Below are 22,202 nucleotides of genomic sequence, written 5' to 3' on the forward strand. Positions count from 1 at the left end.
GGCACCACGGGTTAGGGCTGACAATGGCAAGTTTATTGGTTCAGGTACAGCGAGGAGGGTTGCAAGCAGCTCAAGGACAAATGTAGGGTGAGGGTGAGAGGGAGGATAACAAAATAGAACAGCAGCAACAAAACAAAACAAAACAGGGGGGTGGGGGGTGGGTGGGGAGAGAGCAGAAGATAGACACCGAAAGGGAACGCAGCTTAAAAAGATACAGTTTTATCTGTGTTATGACAACGTACTCCCAGCAGGAATTGCTTCCTTTCTCCAGTTAAGTCAATGGGTCTTTCAGTAAAATAGTGTTAGGGGCAGAAGTTAGTATGCATTTCCCTTGCAAATAAACTCTAATTCATGCCAGTTAAACACTAGAACTAAAAATGTACAAAGAAGCCTTGAAGGAGATGAAGTGTTATCAGAGTTACCTTTTCCTCTCTGAACAGTCCAGAAGAAAAAACAATGACTACAAATACAGCAGGCAAACTGACTGTTGGGCTGATGGGGGTGGGATATACATAGTGTTGTAAGGAATTCAGTCTCAAGTTGTGCTAAACTCTCTTCATCCTCTGTATGGCACATTTTGGTCCATGATGGGGATTTTAAGTTGAGACGAACCCTGATTTCTTACAGAAACGTGTAAATATTGTTGCTCTTTAAAATGCCAGGTGTACTTCCTTCTACAAAGCTTAGGGGAGGTTTATAGGAAGTAGTCTGGGGTACGACGGGTCACATGAGGCTCTCCACGGCGAGGTGCTGGGTCAAACTGGAGGCTGCAGGAAAGGAAAGGGGATCATTTTCCCTCTGCCTCCACAAGGTACTTTCGAATGCCACAATATATACTAGACCAGCTCTCCTGCTGCTATCACTTTACCCGTCCCAGCTGCTTCTGCATAAGATGTTCCAGGTCCCCAGACAAACATCTGTGGGAATTACAACTGCAGCAGCTCAGCACTACTTACACATGAGCTCAGCTGAATGCAGAATTCAGACTATCTCACCCACCTTTACAAAGCCTAGTGCTACCGGAAAGAAAAATAAACACATAAATCAGTCTTTGCACCCTCCATGAAGCTTGGGTGATGGAGGGATTAAGGAAATGCAGAAGCTCCAACTCTCCAGAGAGCTGGGAATGTGAGATATTGCAGTACCCAAACTTCTAAAAGCTTAACTCAATACTTATTAGATTTTCTTGCAGGTACAGCACACAATGTGAATTCCAGAGTGATCTGAGGTGGCTTTTCATGAAAGAAGCCCTTTGGAAAGGATCAGTCATTACTCACAACATAGAATAGTTAGGAAGAAAGGACAGCCCAAGACAGGTTACTCACAAGGAATATTTTAAAGTGTCATCTAGTTCCATAATAGCAGCCTGGTTCCCACAACGATAACAGTAATTGGGCGCACTGAAAATGGTAACCACGTTTCGGTCATGGCACCAGTTATAACCCTGCCAGGAAAGGAGAAAAAACAAAATGGCATCTGTTAAACCTCAACCCATCTGAAGTTCCTCTTAAGATCTGAAATGATCCAAGGTATTTGTGAAACCACAGAGTTCTTGCAAGTATTTCCAACTTTGTTTCCTTTTAGTAGTACTCTTACCACCAGAAGAAGTGGGTAGTTACCTGAAAGGAACAGCTCCAATCACTCTGCAGAGGGATCAGCCATTCATCACTGGTGTGTTTATCCATTCTGGACACAAATTATTGATTGTACCACAAATAAAACGCAAGATTTTTAGGTATGCCTTCAGCTTTCACCCACCACAAAGGGGAATGTGCCTGCTGGATGTGAGTGACTGCTGACACACAATACCACTTAAGGGATCTACCTGGAATAGGTTTTAAAAACACAACTGCTCTACTGACCCACCTGGCATTTTTACAGCATGACATACAAGAATAGCTTATCAACAGCCAAAATTATGGCTTAATTCCTGCCATGTCTGACTGCCAAGTATTATAGGACAGCCTGTCAAGGAGCAGCAGTTTAAGTAGAGCAGTCAGCATGTAAGTCGGTTATTACTTCCACAAACAAGGTGCGACAGGGTCCTTCTGTCAATTTGCTTGGAGAATAAGGAGGTGGGAAAGGGCAGAACATTCCTTTATTTACATAACAAGTCAAAGCCCATCATTTTATATTGCTTCTTGTTTCTACATGATTCAAGTCTCTTTCATATTTGCCTTTGTAACACATTTAGGTGTCCACTTATGCCAACCCAGTGGAAGGTCTCACCGAGGAGACAAGAATCGGAATCTCCGTTCTGTTAGCCCCACGTACCAAGTGTTTGCCCTACCTCCATGACAAGTTGGTGAGCACGGGAGACCAGTGTGAGACCATTGGCATGGTTAAATGTTTCGGAAATATCTTGTCCAAAGGTGTAGCCAGCACCACGTGGAGAGATACCCCAGCCGCCACGATCATCTGGATCCGACCATAATAGATCACACATCGGGCCCTTGAAAGAGGAAGTGTTCTGCATTAGATCACTAACAAGATTTTAAAAGTGTTTTCCTGTAACAGTATATTTTATTTACAGTAAGAAAATTGCCAGCAGGTCCTTCTCCATACAAGGTACATGTGTTCATTTAACACGTTAATTACTCTCGCTACTTACTCAGTGTCTCACTCAGCATCCCTACACCCACCAAGAAATTAATACTGAGAAATGAATCCACAATACCAGAAATCTGTTCCCACCTCCTCTTCCATGTGTTCCTTTTACCACTTCAGTCAGAGATACAAAGACACTGAGAGCAGCTTCACATTCTAACTCCTAGCTTTCACAGTGTGGTAAGAAAAGCCACGTGGGAAGGTATATAAATCCAAGGATGCACAGTGGGTTTGCTGGTGCCAGCCAAGTAGCAATAGATTAAAGAAAGGGAAATAACTCATAGGAGGTTGAACTAACTATTCCAGAGACTGATGTTAACCCTTCAGCAGCTCTTCTGGCAAGGTATTAATAATTTAATTTCCTCTCTAAACAGTCTATTGTTGGACTTGATATATTACACACATCTAACAGTCACAAATGAAAGCTCACCAGCATTCCTTGCTGAGCTACTAAGGGGCAGTAAAGACACTCTTGTATTAATCCAACCTGCTGCTGCTTCCTACGCACAACTCTGAGTTTTGTGGCAGAGATCACACCGACTCCATGTGGAGATCCTCAGACAGCCAGATTTCAGCACACAGATATGCAGCACACGACTGGGAAAATCCCAGAGCAACAGTATCACCATTACACAGGTAGATGTCCCAACCAGGTAGCCCCCTCCTTCTGGGAGTAATTCACACAGCTGATTATAGTTTGTGGAAGGCTTGGGCAGACTTTGCTAAATTGCTCTTGCTGTTGTACCAAAGACATTGCAGGACAAGCAGCTCATTTTAATCATGGAACATTGAACTCTTATTTGTAAGCCCCAACCACTCCAACACAGAAGAGCAATTTGCTGCCCCTGGAGCTCAGAAGTTGGTTTCTTCAGTTGTGATCTCAGGCCCCCAGAACATGATGAACAAGGTGCAACACCACAGTGGAAAGAGTTGGCTGGGGAGAAAGGATGGTGACACAACATGGCTTCATGTGGTAGTTGTCTGTTCACAAGCAAGTCTGTGGGTGAGGCTGAAGGTAGTAAACATCTTCCACTGCCAAATACTATTCTTCAAGTCAGCATGACTGTGAAAAAAATCCCATGATTCTGTGACAAACAGCTGTGAAACTCCCATCTCTCTCCTTTTGTACACTGCTGTAATTAAAGTATACTGACCTGTGTGTCTGGCCCAAATGTATGCCCATCTGCTCCTAGCTCTTACAAAGGCAATAACCCACTTTCTAACTCCGTGTCTGTGTGTCTCTTGCAGCTTAAATGGATTTCAAAGTGAGGCTACATTTGTATTTTCCACCAACAGGTATCTAATTTTATGATCCGTTTCCTTTCTTGTTACCTCATGTGGAACTTCCTGCAGGCGGTCCAGAGCCCTGATATGATCCAGTGTATCTATGGATGGAGAGAGGCCACCATGGAGACAGAAAATCTGTTTCAGAAAAAGAGCGCAACCCATTCAGTGCATAAATTTATGGGAAGACTCAGAAATAGCTGGTTTTAACTGTTATCATTCTTGTACAATTGCAGCCATCTCACTCTCACAGCAGAAAAAACAAATTTAATTCCTGCAGAAGGAAACAAAACTGAAAGGGTGCACCTTGCATACAGAAATCAGGGGAACAATAAGGCAACAACAAAGACATCAATCCTTCCATTTTAGGAATATCTTGCGTCATGGCCACTACTCGGCTCGCATCTGATATATCATGAGGGATCCCCACTTCTTGAGCAGTCAATTAAAATGATCCACACATGCAATACTCTGCTATTCCTTCAGCAGCAGAATCAAAAGCTTTCCCACACCATCAACTTACGTTAAAACCTCACTAAATTCATCCCCAAACCCACAATAAGTACATAGTCTTTGAAAAAATTCAGAACACAACCTAAGCGAGCTTCTCTGAGACTGTTCATGCAGAGGTCAGACAATACAGTCTACGTGACACCCCAAACGAAAGCATTTTCCCCACTCAACACTTACCTGGCCATCTACTAGAGCTGTAAGTGGAAGATAATCAAACAGATCTGTGAAGTACTTCCAGACATTGGCATTGCCATACTTTCGCAGACATTCGTCATAAAAGCCATACACTTGCGTGATTTGCCTGCTCTCATGGTTGCCCCTCAGTATGGTGATGCGTTCTGGGTAGCGCACCTATTGACAAAGAAAATAGTTCTTTAACACAAGGATTGTACCATCAATATGGAAACAAAGAGCAATGGAATATTTTGAACAGCGGTCAAGCATTCAGCTCTGTTACAGAACAGCATGTGGCCATTAATGCTTTTCAATTTACATGTCTAGCTCAAGCCAATGGCAGCATCAAGGGGAGGAGTGATTCTTTCCAAACTCCCCCAAAATATGGTGTTTTGCCCAAGGCTGCTGTAGGAAAGCTGTCAAACCTTACCTTCAATGCTACTAGAAGAGTCACTGTTTCCACTGAGTAGTAGCCTCTGTCCACATAGTCTCCCATGAACAGGTAATTTGTGTCTGGCGATTTCCCACCAATTCTAAAGAGTTCCATGAGGTCGTGGAATTGACCATGGACATCCCCACAGACGGTGACGGGGCAACGTACCTCTTGCACGTTAGATTCCTTTGTAAGGATTTCTTTAGCCTAGCATGAAAACACATATTTAGGACAAAAAGGTAGGAAGCTCCTCCATAAGCAGGTGCAGATGTTATTCCACTGCATGTTATTCACACTGGAAACCCGATTTCAGTCCAGTAGCTCAAGCTGACCACTAGAAAAACAGTGGTTTGTTAGATAAGCAAATACAAAATGCATTTTACAAATACCTGTGCAGGAAGACAAGCAGGCTTGCTAGCATGAGGCCAGATTATTAAAATCTTAGTGTAACACCAAGTACTGACAAATTCAAAGGAGTAATTACCAAGTTAATCCCCAGCCTCCCCCAAAAGAAAGCAGCGTGAATTTCAAGCCTTGCATTAGACATACCACTCACATCACCACTGGGGTTCACCCACAAATTCTGTGCTTCTTCCAAACATTTCTCCAGTGCAGACAAGACAAAGCATTATTCCAGTCAGCTTCATCAGCTTTACAGGCTGACATTATCTTCTTAAGCACAACTGGCTTATTTTTTAACCTAAAGATTATGACAGATTTCTCTCTGTGTTCAACACAGCTCAGGTCAGTTCATCTCACCTATGTGATCTAGATCTATCAGTCTAATCTGACTGCCAAAGTCAAGCGCTACCCAGTTACATGATACTTAGAAGCTTTCATCTCAAGAATCCCAGCATTCTTCTCAGTGTTGTGGGCCATCCCACGTCCTGTCAGCAAGAGTTCAGTGTATGAAAACAGAGATGAGGCGGTATTTTTGCTGTCTGCAGGTAAGGGCAGAAATACCAGAAGAGCTAGTGCATGCCACCTGGGCGACTATCATGGTCTTCTGACCAACCTGATTTTCAAAAAGCATGTATCAAGCTAGATATTATTTGATATACCAGTAGGAAAACTATGGCCTCCTAGACTTCAGATAGAAGGCATATGAAATGTAATGACACGACTTACACACAGAATCCCTCCTGCCATGTTTCAGTCTGCCTACCATTTCAAGGGATGGCTCTCAGTCCCACGCCACCATGTGGAACCATGCACATTACCACCTTTGCCAGCACTGACAGCTCATCCTCACCACCTTCCTCCTCTGGGATCGGATCCCTCAGGCTTCCCTCCCTTGCTGCACACTCATAAACCTTAAGCGCTTTCCCAAGACCAGGATTTCACAGCAGTGGCCCATGCCATGGAAACAGCTCTACAAACAGCCTGTTTCTTCCATATCGACAGAGCCAGCTCACTGTGTGACTGCTGAGCAGAGATGACATTAGGAAAGGCTGCATGTGACAAAGGGGCTCATCTGTCAGAAACACTGGGCAACCACTATGGCACCAGGTAAGCAGAACTGTGTCACTCTGGCAAATAATAACCAACACAAGCACCAGTGCCAGCGCTGCTCCAGTTCTTTCAGACTGCATTGCAGTGAGACTGAAGCTGCATGTCAGGAGAGGGAACCTTCACTGCACATTCCAAGAACACGTGGGAACTAACAAATCCATTTCCCTTGCAGAGGGACAGATTCTTCTTACTCTTGCTTAAGCTATCGAGGAAAACAAGTATTCCTACGCCTCCCTTCACTAACCTGGCACAGAACACCACTGCATATGCAAGAGGCGCTTCTCTCTTGCCCAGGGCGTTTTCTTCTGCCAGATTTCCAATCCTTTTCCAAGAGCAACAGTTTAACAGTTCTAAAAGCAGGTCACACACAACTGGAAAAGCAAAGTCAGAAGCAATTTGAACATATGGAGTCACAATCAGCTTCCCCTGTGGTACCCAGATGGCAACAAAATGACCACAGATGGAGGGATGGCATCCCTGGATTTAGTCATCTCTTCCTCTACACCCAACAGTTCCTCTGCTAATTACAGCCACATAATGCAGCCTATCTGCATTACCTTGTTATCATCAAATATCATGTTTGTTTTCCTGCCTCCAGCTCATCAACTAATGCAGATCAGTGCTCCAGGCACATATGAAGCACAGGGGACACCCACAGATAGGCTCAGTCTGATCTGAATAGAAGGGATGAAAGATCACCAGTGCTGAACAGTTCCCAGCAGGCAGTAATCCAACTACTCGTGGCCAAGTCCCTTAGCTCAGGATGGAGCAGCTACTACCTGCTGCAACCAGGAAGAAGCTGCTTACTGAGGACACCTGCATTCACATTCAAATCCTTGCTGCCTTGCCTCTTTTAGGGAAAGAGGCATACTCAGAAGGAATAACTAAAACCCAAGAAGTCTAGGGCTTGGACAGCATTTAGCGTGCCCCTTGCATGGTATTTAACCTGAGGGATGTGATCCTGATCCTCAAAGACACATCCTGCACACCGACTGGATGGCATAAGGTCTACCTTGTAGTTGTGACTGGAATTGCTGAACATGTGGTTTTGAGTGCAACAGTAGTACTTGAATTCTTTTTCCTTATCTTTAAAAAGATCTATAGCACCTTTTGAGATCATCTATCCTCTGTGAGACAAATACAAAACAAACCCGCTCAGTGCGTTCTGATTGTTGCACAAAGCAACAGACAGGGTTACATTGTAACCTGGAGCTAACTTAACCATAGAAAATGGGGGGGACTTTTTGCTCTTTCTTACAGTGCATAATGCTCCCTTCCCAGATGCGTAAAATGACGGACACTGTACACATGCCATACACACTTATCAGTGTCTCAACCACATCATCACCCTCCACCTCTCTGATCTGCCCAGAAAACCCACGCACCCACCCGAAGATCCACACACAGGTAGAGCAGCACAGGCAACAGAGACGAGGAGCTCCTTCTGCACAGTAGTTGGGCACACTGACATTAAATGCATCCTTCAAAGGTGGACCAGCCCAAGTCCTGAAAGCTTGGTACTAGGAGAGCCTAGAAGTTTCCCCTCATGAGAAAGGAGGAACTAACTGCTGAAATGCAGCAGCTTCTTTAGCTGCCTACCATGCAGCCTATTTTAGCTTACTAGGTAGACAAAGATACATGCACACAAATAGATTAAGCCTGTCATTCCAATGCTGCAGAGCTGGTTCCAATCATGCTCAGGAACTGGCCACAGAAGTTTGCCATCATGTGGCTTTCTAATGCCAAACAGTACCTGTAAAATTTTATTTTAAGCATCATTAAAAACATCCCAGAAAAGTGGCAATTAGCCAGTACACTCTGCTTGCATGTTTCAATGGGCCAAGCTAACGGTGAAGTAAAATGCTTTAAAATAACAAAAACACCATTGCAAAACAGGATAAAAAAAAATCTGATACAACTAAACTGCCCTAAATTATCATAATTTACTTAAGAAGGTTGTTAAATGACTATGACTACCTTTGCTTTAGAAAGCCATGACTAATACTATTGGCTTCCTAAGCATGTGTCCCAGCTGCTCTGGATGAAAACCATACTCAGGTCAGAGTAAAAAGCAGCAGCTTTTAGGTATTGTTACTTAATAAACCTCAATTAAGCACAACAGTTACCACATCTGTGCTCAAAATTACTTTGAGGAGCAGACTACTTGGTAGCTGTGAGCTTGCCCATTGTCTCAACTCCCCTCCCTTTCCCAGTTTTAGATCCTATAGATCACCTTTGTAGATTGGTACACCAGCTTGGCTGCTGTCCACTCCTTAGTCCATGTGGAAGGAGGCTGGAGAATGCACGTCCCAGTAATTTACTGTGTTGGCCTTGAAGAGGAAATGGAGTGGTCTCAGGGCTTGAACACAACCCATTGATGAGCTGCTCTGAAACTCGAGATGCTTCACCAGCTTTGAGACTACCATCAGGATCACCAGGAGGCTAATCCCTCTGTGAGAGACTTAATCACATCCACTATAACACGGTTCAGATTTGTCTATGCTAACTATGTAAGCTGATTCTAATTGTGAGATTATGATCCATCCTAGGAGGCAGACTTTCATCACTGTGCTTCCCCTAGAGAAGGCCAAAGACCCCAAGCACCTGCTTTGCATACAAGATCCTCTGAGAGCACAGAAACTCAGGTCCTTCTAGGAGATTTATTTACTGCACCACGATCTTGGTTTGACCCATAGAGGCTCTTACATGGAGTTTCTGATGCAAATTCAACTCAACTGTTATTCTATCAACTGTGACAGACCAAACTATTATGTCAGCAAATATGCTGAGGATATTAAAATCCCAAGGAGCTTGGCGTGAACAAGAACCAGACAGATTCTCCTCAAATGAGATGGAATCCAGAGGGATGGAGCTGTCCTGCTGCCCTTCAGCAACGATGAAGCAGAGGACACCCTGAAGCCTCAAGAGTGATGGACACTGTTACACATGCTCCTAGAGGTACTTGGCCCAGCACATCCCAGGATAAGCATCAGTACTACAGAGATGAAACATTCCTGGCCATGATTCAACACAACACTTGCAATCTCATGGTTTGAACAGCATCTAGGTTGCTACTTAGCTCATACTAATTTCACCAATTAGTGCCCAAGAGCTTGCTAACTCATCCTCCTAAAATCGTTCTTAGACGAAACAATCTCAAGAGGGCAGAAGCGTCATAGGTTCATGCCAGTAACAGCAATACTCCCTACAGCCTCAACTGGCTCCTGCTGCTTGGTTTGAAGAATCAGTTTACAGTTACCACTCAATAACCGTACAAGAAATGTATGTCCTCATTAGTGATTACAATCCTTTTCCTCCCACCACTTCACAACACAAAGCTCTCAAGCTGCTCACAGCAATGAGACTGTAACCCTTCTTACACATCCAAACAATAAGGATAGAAAAAAGAAGCTACCAAGAGAGATGGTTATGGATGGTTGCTTGCTTATGTTTAAGAGACAGCCTTTTACTCACCTGCTTTCATATCGCATTTTATTACCTTTGTGAAAAACTCGCTTCCCTAGGATAAGTACTAACTCCCTCACCTGCAGCAGAATTCATTAGCTGACCTGACTTGAACTTCAAAACCCAAGTATTCAGAGAATTCCTCTCCAAACTTGGGAGTGCTTCCTACCAAATCAAATGAACTTTTTGGCCTTTTAACCTGACTTTAAATGTTCAAAATACAGGTTACAACCTGTTCAGGTTCAAAGGCAGTTCGATGCAGCCAGTGCTACACTGCTATCAGTACCCAAACTAACAACGTCAAAGCCAGCATCAGCACAGAAAGCTGCCACAGCACCTCCAATGAAAGGGCGACATAATCCAACACAGAAATCTATAGATTTTCACTGTTTATTTAGTGAAAGTGGAAAAAAGTTTCAACAGCCTTCCACCATAGAGTCTAAGACCATGGCGTTAAGAGTAGCATGAGATGCAAGACACCCGATGTACGTTTCCCCAACATTCTACAACATTCTCGTGTCTACAAACTCTAGCAGTGATCATAATGTCTGTCCTTCTATTATCCTTTGAATGCTGCATTTTAGCTAGATTTCATTTTAAAGACCAGCAGAACAGTAATCAAGTGTTCTCATGCTGTCTTGATATGACATCTTGATTAGCTGCATGAAGAATACAAGACTGATGAGCTGCCAAAATGATGTTGCACATTCACCCGGGCAGGTGAAGACAATGCAATTTCTACAGGTGCAAATTTCAACAGCTTTCAGAGTGCAGAATAATTTGGCATGCCCTGAACAACTCTAGCCGTGTGCAATCTTTCCCTCTTTACTGTCCATCATGCCAGCACTTAAAACCAAGAGTGACCCATACAGGCAAATCTATGACTTGTTTCTTTGGGGTTTTTCCCTCACCTCATTTTGATTTTATTTTTTTTTTTATAACCTATCAAACTCTTTCACAAATTTAAACCCAAGGCAAGAGGTACTATTGTGCTTGCCCTCTTAGAAATTAGTCACAGAAAAGGGAGTGCTAAGAAGTGAGACAAGGTTGGTAAAGGCTTCTCCAAATATTACCTCAAGGAAATAAACTGAACCAGCTTTCTGCCAGGGCTACTTCACACCAAAAGCAAATCTGCACACCCAAAGGCTTTCTGAAGCCCCTTTCCACTACAAGATGGGAGACACAACCACTCCCCCACAATTTAATAAGCCAAATAAGAGCATTGCAGAGTACTTAATTCATACCCAGTCGTTCTACCCAGTTACCAGCACCACTGAAGAAAGGTGCTGCGACAGATGACATCTGTTTCATGCCATGCTCCACAGCTTTAGGCCTCCTACCTGCTGTCTGGATAACAAACACCCTCCCCACCTCCAGCTGCCACTCCCCCTGTGTACCATGCGGGCCCTGACATACAGCTGCATTCTGCTGGCACTGTCCTCCTGCTCCTCAAAATACAGCAGCCACAGCTACTTAACAATGCAGCCAGAGAAGAAGGGAAAAAGTCTTCTGTAACAGCTTGTGGGTCAGAACAGCAGTTCCCAAACAGGAACACTTGGAGTAGGGTACACATCAGACTAATAAATTCTTTCAGGATTATTAGCTGAACCTCACACAGAAGAGAAAACAGTCACAGAGAGCTCATCCTCACTTTTCAAGATCAAGAGGCCCTACAAGAAATCTGGAGAGGGACCTTTTACAAGGTCATGTAGGGACAGGACAAGGGGGAATGGCTTTAAACTGAAAGAGGACAGATTTAGATTACATATTAGCGAAGTGTTCAAGGCCAGGCTGGACGGGGCTTGGAGCAACCTGGTCTAGTGGAAGGTGTCCCTGTCTGTGGCAGATGGCTGGAACCAGATGAGCTTTAAGGTCCCTTCCAATCCAAACCAGTCTGGGATTCTAATGATTGTATGGTCTCTACTCTTCGAGCCACTGCTGTCAGTTCCTGCTGCAGCACCAGTTCTTCTCATCACGATCCCTCAGAACTGATGGAGAAAGTCATAAACCAAATGGACAGCTCTGGCATGGAGTCCTTCATAGTCTCTGCCTGTGGCATTCAAGTAAGCAGCTCCTACCTTTTCGATGAGCATTCCGGCACATTACGAAGCTGCAGCACAAACCCTCTCTACTGTTCAGACTTCATCACTGCTGTAGTCTACTGAGGCTTCAACAGAAGGAAATAGCTCCACCTTTTGAAGCTGGCACCAAGATGTTTATAGTCACTGGTCAAAATGTGTTGCCATGAACAAGCATCAGAAAACATGTTCCCCATCTGACAGATAATGTCTAAAGACAAGTCTAAAGACTGGTCTCCTGATGGGGAAAAAATAATTAAAAGGTCTTGACAGTATACACTGAACAAGTGCAAACAGAAATTTGCCAAAGGACTGTCCAAACCCCAGTCCAAAATAGCAGATGCTGTCCTTCCTCCAACCACTTCTCATTCTATTTTAGTCTCTTCAGCAGCTTGTTTAGGTCGACATTACAGATCACCTCTTCTCCCCCTCTCCTTTCCTAGATTTCACACTGGACATCAAAAGGTTTCCTCTTGGATTTTTATTGTGTAGCTGCTTCACATTATGAGACAGAAGGCACAAGTGCAATGTGATGTCCCTGAAAAACAGAATGGGTTTTCCAATGCAAATACCACCCCAGTCCTCCACCACAATTTAGGTGAACCCAAAGCCAAAAGGTGAAAAACAGACTATTGAGATGTGGGTGGAAAAAATATAAAAAACAAAAAAACAAAAAACATGCCAGACTGCTTTGGGTTGGAAGGGACCTTAAAGTTCATCCAGTTCTAACCCCCTGCCACAGGCAGGGACACTTTCCACTAGACCAGGTTGTTAAGCTGCTCAGTTGAAAAGTACCTGGGGATGGTGATTTAACAGAGATGAATATGAGCTTGTGGCCAGGCAGCCAAGAAGGCCAACAGCATCCTAGCCTGTATCAGCACCAGTGTGGCAGCAGGGCCAGGGCAGTGACTGTCCCCCTGTACTTGGCAGTGGTGAGGTCACACCTTGAATCCTGTGTTCAGTTTTGGGCCCCTAACTACAAGAGAAATATTGAGCTGGTCTAGAGAAGGGCAACACAGCTGATGAAGGGTCTGGAGAACAAGCCTGATGAGGAACAGCTAAGGGACCTCAGGGGATTTAGTCTGGAGAAGGTTCAGGAGGGGACCTCATCACTATATAAAAGACTACCTGAAAGAAGGTTGCAGTGAGGTGGGGTTGGTCTCTTCTCCCCACAGGTAACAATAAGGCAAGAGGAAACGGCCTCAAGCTGTGCCAGGGGAGGTTTAGGTTAGAGATTAGGAACAATTTCTTCACCAAGAAGGTGGTCAGGCATTGGAACAGGCTGCCCAGAGAATGGTGGAGTCACCATCCCTGAAGTGTTCACAAGCCATGTAGATGAGGCCCTCAGTGCCATGGTGCCTTGGCAGTGCTGTGGTAATGGTTGGACTTGATGATCTTAAAGGTCTTTTCCAAAGTGGCTGATTCTACAGTTCAATAAAGCTCTCAGCTGCTCATAAATCCTATAACTGTGGCATTTTTGACGCCAGAAAACCACTGGCGCTGTGAACAAGAGGCCCTCCCATCTCAAACACACTACAGTGCAGCATCACGGCGAGCAGGGGGAGAAGAGGGAAACCTGTTTCCCCGCCACGGCCCCACCATGCCGGGACGCTTTGCTCGCAGCTCCCCGGTACCGCCAGCCCCAACCAAAACCCTCCAGTTCGCAGAGGAAGGACGAGGGGAAGCCGGCCCCGCACTCACCTTCTCGCAGAGACTGCGGACCTGGCTCTCGCTCAGCTGCCGGCACTCGTTCAGCTGCTCGATCCATTGGTCCAGCTCCTTAGCGAACCCCTTCTCCTCCATGGCTGCGGGACGGGGGACCGGGCAGGGCAGGGTAGAGCAGGGCCCAGCCACGCTGGTCGCCCCGCAAAGGCCCGGGCCCGCCTTAACGGCGGCGGCGCAACAACCGGGACGCGCGGCCTGGTGCACTCCGCGTAATGGCGGGTCCCCCCCTCCGTTTCCCTGTCCTGCGCACTTCCGGCCACACCCACCTCGCGTAACGCACATCCGGCGCCCCCCCGACAGCCCTGCCCCTTGTCCCGAGGGTCACCGCCTCCCGTGGGGCGGGGCGGGGCGTCCGTTGGGGTGTGCGTAGGGTCATAGGGGCACAGACTTTGGCAGGGATGTTAAAGCTCACCCAGTTCCGACCCCCTGCCTGCCGCGGGCAGGGACACCTTCCGCTAGAGCAGGTAGCTCAGATCCCCTTCCAGCCTGTCCTTGAACACTGCCAGGGATGGGGCAGCCACAGCTTCTCTGGGCAGCCTGTGCCAGGGCCTCAGCACCCTCACGGGGGAGAACTGCCTAATGTCCTATCCGGGATCAGGCCTTCCACCCTTGGCTTCCCGATTCAAATTCAGGTTTTTACCTCTGGGCTTGCAGCCGGCCCTAATGATTGCCACAGCACGGCTGGGCTAAGGGAGAGCTTGTTGCAAGGTGTGCGTTAACATTAACATTAACGTAACACGTAGTAATGTAACATAACGTTCCCCTATGTGAGCATAAGGGAAGCGGACACCTGCTGTAAAAATAATCCCTGGTTTGTCCAAAATGACCCCCAAAAGTGCATCCTAGGTCTCAGGAGGTTATGATGCAGCATGAAAATGAAATGCTGAGAGGCTTTTATTTGTGCCTTTCAAATTTATAAGGTTTCTTCATTATTTAATAGGAGGAAGCACTATAGCATACTAACATATTTGCTTACAGTCTGGTGCTTGATGCACCTCATGGTCAGCCCGAAATTGCTACTGATCTGCGAGCGTGTCTTACCTGCTGCAGGATACACAGCTCTTGGTTTGATCTTCCATACATTTTGACATGCTTTGCCGTCTCCTCAGTAGCAGCATGTAACAGCATTGTATAGTGTCAATGATACAATAACCAGTTATTAGATTGATGAGGTTTGGAGCGCTGGGTATGCTTGAGTTGTGGGTGCCTGGCCCAGTCAGCAAGGACTGTGATTTTAGGAGATCACAGGTGGTAAGCATTCCTGGGATTTTTAGCAGAGTAAGATAAGTGAAGCCACTGCAGTAGGGTTTTTTTCATGTCAGATGGAAAACCTGAGAATGGCTGAGGAACTACTCAGGTGGGGGGATGTTCTACTATCGGGAACACTAAAGCTAGACTTGTGGGCTTTACCCTGAGGTGAAGGAGAAAATTAAAGGGTTCAAAACATCACAGCTCTGAAGCAAACTTTCCAACTAAAATACATCCAGCAAATTAAAAGAAAGCAATATATATATATATAAAAAATTGTGGCTACTCTTAAAGATTGTCCATCATTTCCTATTTCTTTACCCAGACAAGACGCTGGCCAGGAACTGTTCACATACGCCTGGAAGTTTTATTTGCTCATTTGTTTCCAGCAGATTATTTTAAACTGAATTGCCCATGCTTGTGGTACTGCAGCAGAGAACACAACAGCCCTGGGATGAGGCAAAACCTCCAGCATGGCAGCAGACAATAAATCTTTCCAGCTGAGAGCTTCCCAAGGACAGCACACACCATGTGCTGAGCATAAGGGAAATGGACACCCACTGTAAAAGTAATCCCCTGGCTTGTCCAAAATGACTAAGGCCTCCTTAGACTTAAACCTGGCGAGAAGGGTCAAGGACAGCAAAAAGAGCTTTTTCAAATACATGGCAGACAAAACTAACACCAGAGGCAATGTAGGCCCACTGATGAACGGGATGGGTGCCCTGGTGACAGAAGATACAGAGATGGCAGAGTTACTGAATGCCTTCTTTGTCTCTGTCTACTCTGCTGCAGGCAGTACTGAAGAGCCCTGTACCCCAGAGACCTTGGATGAAGTCAGGTCAACGGAGCAGTTTTCCTTAGTCAATGAGGAATGGGTTAGAGACCAGTTGAGCAATCTGGACATCCATAAATCCATGGGTCCAGATGGGATGCACCCGCGGGTGCTGAGGGAACTGGCGGAAGTCATTGCTACACCACTCTCCATCATCTTTACCAAGTCTTGGGAAACGGGAGAGGTGCCTGAGGACTGGAGGAAAGCAAATGTCACCCCAGTCTTCAAAAAGGGCAAGAAGGAGGACCCGGGTAACTATAGACCTGTCAGCCTCACCTCCATCCCTGGGAAAGTGATGGAACACCTTATCCTTGGTGCCATCTTAAGGCATATCAAGGATAAGAGGGTTATGAGGGGCAGTTAACATGGCTTCACCAAGGGGAAATCATGCTTGACCAATCTCTTAGCCTTTTATGAGGAAATAACACGGTGGATGGATGATGGCAGAGCGGTGGATGTGGTCTACCTTGACTTCAGCAAAGCATTGACACAGTCTCCCACAGCATCCTCACAGCTAAATTGAGGAAGTGTGGTCTGGATGATCAGGTAGTGAGGTGGACTGTGAACTGGCTGAAGGAGAGAAGCCAGAGAGTTGTAGTCTATGGGGCGGAGTCTAGTTGGAGGCCTGTAACTAGTGGAGTGCCTCAAGGGTCAGTACTGGGACCGGTATTATTTAATATATTCATCAACGATTTAGATGAGGGAATTGAGTGTACTATCAGCAAGTTTGCTGATGACACTAAGCTGGGAGGAGTGGCTGACACGCCAGAAGGCTGTGCTGCCATCCAGCGAGACCTGGACAGGCTGGAGAGTTGGGCAGGGAATAACTTGATGAAATATAACAAGGGAAAGTGTAGAGTCCTGCATCTGGGCAGGAACAACCCCAGGTTCCAGTACAGGTTGGGGAACGACCTGTTAGAGAGCAGTGTAGGGGAGAGGGACCTGGGGGTCCTAGTGGACGACAGGATGACCATGAGCTAACACTGTGCCCTTGTGGCCAAGAAGGCCAATGGCGTCCTGGGGTGTATTAGAAGGGGGGTGGTTAGTAGGTCGAGAGAGGTCCTCCTTCCCCTCTACTCTGCCCTGGTGAGACCGCATCTGGAATATTGTGTCCAGTTCTGGGCCCCTCAGTTCAAGAAGGACAGGGACCTGCTGGAGAGAGTCCAGCACAGGGCAACAAAGATGATTAAGGGAGTGGAGCATCTCCCTTATGAGGAAAGACTGAGGGAGCTGGGTCTCTATAGTTTAGAGAAGAGGAGACTGAGGGGTGACCTTATTAGTGTATATAAATATATAAAGGGGGAGTGTCACGAGGATGGAGCCAGGCTCTACTCAGTGGCAAACAATGATAGGAAAAGGGGTAGTGGGTACAAAAGCGGCTGATGGCACACCTGTGTTTTAGGTAGGAAAAAAACCCACAGAGTGAAAAAATGGATAAAGTCGTAAAGTCCTTTCCTCTGTTATCAGCTGAGGACACATCCTCAGACTAGAGTCACTGCTTGCCACCTAAGCAGAGCCCACCACCCGAGCAGAGCCCACCCCCCCCCCCCAGTTTGAGGCTAAAAGGTGACAAAGCAGCATTCTGGGTTGCAGACTGAGGTTGCATTTTTGCTGGGTCTGGGAGGCAGATGTACCTTAACACACCCTCCACAAAGTCAGGCTTCTTGTCCCAGCTTCTACCCACAGGATTCATCTCTGTTCCTTCCTTCCCATGCTGATGTCCATCACCATCCTACTGTGAGAAAACATCTACAAAACCCTGATAAACTGTGAAAAGAAGAGCTGGAGAGAGGTTGGGGAGGAAGGAGGCAAAGGGAGCAGGGGCATAAATAATTGACAATGTACTCCATGGCCATAACATACATACAGGAAAGTATTGTGCATAGAGATATGGGGGAATATACAGATAAAGGAATACAAAATGCCTTCCTGCAGCAGCCTGCAGCATTTTGGGGGGAAAACCTCAAAACCTGAGAGTCTTGTAACACGCTTCCTTTGCAAATGCATGCAGATCTGGAACATTTGCTTATCCCTCTTATTGAAGCGGCTGGCTGATTTGATTACATCCTGGGAAGTGCATGTGCAAATGGAATGGATTTTCTAGCCTTTTGAGGGCACTGCCTTCTACTGCCACATCTCCAGCAACTGATGCCAACCTCCCTTTAACGCAATGTGCCCTAAAACCGAACGGTGCTACAGATGCCAATGCCCACAGCTTTCATCCAAGCTCATAGCCATAAATCCCTTCATTTTCAAATGCAAAATGTTGCAATTGGGAATGACTTGCCCTCAAGAAATGCGTTAGCAACAATTTAATCTCCTAAATGAAGCGGGCTGAAGCACAGCCGCTCCTCTGTTGCGCACTTACTGGATAGAAGGATCTGATGATGAAAGCCTGGGGGGAAAAAACAGAGCATCAAATTGAAAAGCCCTGGGGAGATGAATGCGAGATAACCGAGAGAGGAACATTTATAGTGTGAGTCTTGGCTGAAATGATTTCCCCTTCCAGGCAGGCAGATTTCCTTCTTAGTATCATGGGAAGCGCCCAAAGGAGAGCTGGCACCTTGGAGTGGCGACAAATCCGATTATAAGAACCAGAGCAGACAGTTAAGACTACACAAGTAAGCAAATTTATTTTGAGACAGAACAAATATTGTGGCAAACAACAATATGCAAATTCAGTTGAGAACAGGGGTAAACATCAGACTTCATTTTCAAATAGATATAAAATATAGTCAGGTTTTATTTTGTCCAAAAAGCAGCTCACATCAGGGGAAGCAGGGGGTGGGAGAGGATGGGTCTGTTCACACCATCCAAGGTGTGTGTCACCTGCAAAACTTCAGACTCCACCATCAGAGATGAGCAATGCCAGGAGGAGATGGAGGTGTCTTTGAGAGCTCTGTCTCCCCTTGACTCCAATATCCTGTTTCCAATTTTCTTCCTCCAATTTTCTGCTGCCAATTTTCTGCCTCCGTTCTCACAAAAAGCATATTCTTGCCACCAAGCAAGGGGCAGGTTCATTCCCTCTCAGACTCTCAATGCACACCTACCACCTATGTAGAGATGGGGTGGTGGTCATGGGGACACTGGCTGCTTTTTAGGCTCAAATATCTTTGAAGGCACCTGAACCTCCTCTTCCTCACTGGTTTCTCATCGATTGACCTCCTGTGGCTGAGCCTGAAAAGCCAGCGAGGGAGCATCTCACCTCAGATGCTGGAGGAGCTGCTGTGGCATGAACAGGATGATATCCCCTCCCAGTGTAAAGGTGCTGGTGTGCTGCTTTCTAGAAAAGCCATCTCAAATAAAAGCAGACATAGAAAACATTAGATTGTCAATGATGCTTTGAAACAAATTCAAGTTTATCATTAATTTTCTGTGTGTTTTTTTCGTGAGTGTGTGTGTCAACTGGATACAAACAGACAAGAAAGACATTGTGAACTTCAAGCTCTGGATCGGCATGTCGTCAGTTAGCATCCGCAGAAGCACCATCGGATATGGAAGAGTTATAGCACCAGAGAGTTTGGAGGATCTAACTGATAACATGCGTCATTTGGAAAATCTGAGACAGGTTGGGAATGGACGGTGGAGGGGGTGACATGGTACAGTCCATTAGAAACAATACAAGGCAATTCATGAGTTTTCATACAGTACAATACAGTCACGGATCAATTAACCCTTTCAGTACAGTACATGACAAGTAACACTTTGCACCCTGTTAACACTAGGAAAGGAGGCTATGGGCCAGAGGAGGGTTGCTGGGAGTTTAACTTTTCTGCTCTAATTTCAGGGTTTGCTCATTGATTTGCTGCTTTTTAGCCACGTCTGTCCCACCCCACATCAGACAGCCCGTTCCCAGCCTGGCTCCCTGGTGGGACATGCTGGTGGACCAGAAAGCTGCTGGTCCATCCACCTGAAAGTCTTCACCCAAATCCTCCTGGTTTGGCCAGGGAAGTGGAGACCCACTGCCCCTCTGCCCCACACCAGCCACCAAAACTATGAGAAAACATTGCTTTCCTCCCCCCCTACTCCCCGTCCCCCCCCACCCCGTCCCCCCATCCCTAGCCCCCAGCCAATTCAGGTGCCGAAGCATGCAGAAGGTGTGCAGAGGTTGAGTTCAGACAGCCCCAAGCCAAACCCACGTCTTCCCTCAGGTGTAGTGAGAACAGGGTCCACTGGAAAAGTGCTAAATTACAGTACATTGGCGTTTCCATATGTCAACTATTGAACAGCAAAACAGATTGTTTGAAAACAGAATCAGTATCGTACAGTAAGTTCACAATTCTTCACTGTTTCTACACTTGTAACACATGCATTTTATTTCCATTAGTTCAATGCCAGTAGAACCAACATCCTCCAGAACAATGATCAAACATTAAACAAAACTTCCTAAGAAAAATATTAAGCATCACAGAAAGTTTCAGAAAAAACCTCTTTATCAGCATCACAAGGTACTCAGATTTACATTTAGGAGTTTTCATGCCATGATTTTAAAACACTTTTTGGTTAATATCCTGGGGAGAATTTGGGGGCGGGAGGAGGGAAGGGGAAATGAACCCCAAAACCAAACCAACACCCTTTCCCCCCCAAAAAAAAGGAATAGTTGGGGAAATAATATATCTACCTCTGTGTGTACGCACACACATGTGCATGGAGATTGGTGCATGGGTGTGTGCGTGTTTTGAGACTGCTTCCTGCAATGCACAGTTTGCTTTGATAAACTTCACTCATTTCAAGGGCATTTGCATGGGTCCAAAAGCCTGTTGAGGAAAGGAAATCTAAACTATCAAAGCAACTTAAAAAGTCTCTCTTGGAGGAAAAGGAAAGGTTGGTAAAACATCGCCTGCGTGCTGTTACCATGCACTTCCCATGAACTATCTGAAACTGCAAGCAAGTAAAAATCCTTAAAGAGCTCTTTTTCCACCTAAGAGGTCCCTCCAAAGTGAGAGATACTGTGCTGGGCTTTGCATTCCAGCTTCATGTGTGCTGTGCAGGAGAAAACGCTTACTTTTACCTTCCTGAAGGATGAGATGCCAACTCCAAAGGGCAAAAAAAACAGAGGGGAAAAATAAAAAGAGACCTGTTCCACATCCCCCTGCAAATGCTTCATTTCCAAGTACTTGAGGAGACCAGTGAGCTGACTAGGGGGTGAATTTTCCAAAGGGTTCACCTATATCCTCATGACAGTGAGCAGGATGTAGGCTCTGAGTCACTGAGGTGCTTTGAGAAGAGGCTGTCCCCTTGGCCACTATCATTTTGGGGGGCTCAGATGTAACAGCAACAATGCTAGGCGCTATTTCTTTAAACCTAGACTTGCAGGGTTAATTTGGAGGGGGGAGTGGAGAGGGGAAATAAATCAATCTGGTTTCTATTCACATTTCCATATTTCCATTTTTAAATCTAACAGTAGAGGATATAAGAGCATAATGTTCTGGGCTGCTCAAGGTTTGTGTGTTTTAACCACCTTCAATCCCCACTGAGCACCCAACATCATGAAGGTCTATTAAAGAAGGAAGCTTGAGTTGAACCCAACAAAAAGCAGACACTAAAGCTGGAGTTTATCAGGAAAAACACATCTGCTTCAACAAGCAAACCCAATGCAATTACTATATTTTGATGTTGTTGCTGAAGGTTATTTCCATCATGTCCACTTGCTAGCAGTGAAGGAGAAGACCTAATTCACTTCTCTCCATTCAAACTGACCATGCTATAACAGGGGTTTATCCAGCAAGGATCACCAATACTCCACCAAGGAGTATTGCCAGAGAAGGCCTTGGATTGACTATTTGACTCATTGCCAATGAGTCCCAAGTGCAGGTACCCCAGCAAGAACGGAACGTAGCACTCTCACAACCACCATGATTTGTTTGCTGCTACGGAAAACCCACAAGGGCTTTTAAAGAAGCAAAAACCCACCAGTTGGTTGAGAGTGGCTGGTTTGGGACATCAAAACCTAGATTATTTTGCATCCCTGGGATCATCGCCCCATTTCAAATCCTAGAGATTTGTGACTATGTGTACTACAAACTCTACCCTACTGATTTCTTGCTGGCAAGGGAGCTCTGGTCCCTGACCATCCATACTGAAATACTGGAGGAATTTAACAAGAACAGCGATGCACATCTGAATTGCCTCCTAAAATGAGACCTGATCAATTCTGAAAACCACTTTTCAAGTTCAACAGCAACCTCCATGGTTATTATGCTCCATCTTCTATATCACCTGTAAGAAATTTTACTTTAAAATACCTTTTGTAGTTCAAGCCCACAACTGATCTCAACAACACTTTCAGTACAGGCACATTGATGGCTTTTATTGCAAGGGCTTGAGCGCA

The 22,202-nt window shown here is 45.6% G+C and overlaps 1 protein-coding gene and 1 long non-coding RNA gene across 2 annotated transcripts; one reads left to right on the forward strand and one right to left on the reverse strand.

Annotated features, from left to right (window-relative positions):
* Nucleotides 1-11: 11 nt before the first annotated feature.
* Nucleotides 12-14,040, reverse strand: PPP2CB (protein phosphatase 2 catalytic subunit beta). Its single transcript, XM_062627632.1, has 7 exons — nucleotides 13,768-14,040; nucleotides 5,009-5,218; nucleotides 4,582-4,755; nucleotides 3,940-4,029; nucleotides 2,291-2,452; nucleotides 1,326-1,444; nucleotides 12-767 (listed from the first exon to the last, which is right to left on the reverse strand). Exons 1-7 carry the CDS (start codon nucleotides 13,867-13,869, stop codon nucleotides 695-697), a joined length of 930 nt encoding a protein of 309 aa, XP_062483616.1. The 5' UTR covers nucleotides 13,870-14,040; the 3' UTR covers nucleotides 12-694.
* A 329-nt stretch (nucleotides 14,041-14,369) lies between these two features.
* Nucleotides 14,370-15,628, forward strand: LOC134168202 (uncharacterized). Its single transcript, XR_009966464.1, has 3 exons — nucleotides 14,370-14,499; nucleotides 14,770-14,856; nucleotides 15,432-15,628. It is a non-coding gene; the product is annotated as an uncharacterized LOC134168202 (long non-coding RNA).
* Nucleotides 15,629-22,202: the final 6,574 nt, after the last annotated feature.

This window comes from Pezoporus occidentalis, unplaced genomic scaffold, assembly GCF_034315485.1.
Source record: "Pezoporus occidentalis ecotype Australia unplaced genomic scaffold, CSIRO_AGI_Poc_V1 ctg303, whole genome shotgun sequence".
NCBI classification, from domain to species: Eukaryota; Metazoa; Chordata; class Aves; order Psittaciformes; family Psittacidae; genus Pezoporus; species Pezoporus occidentalis.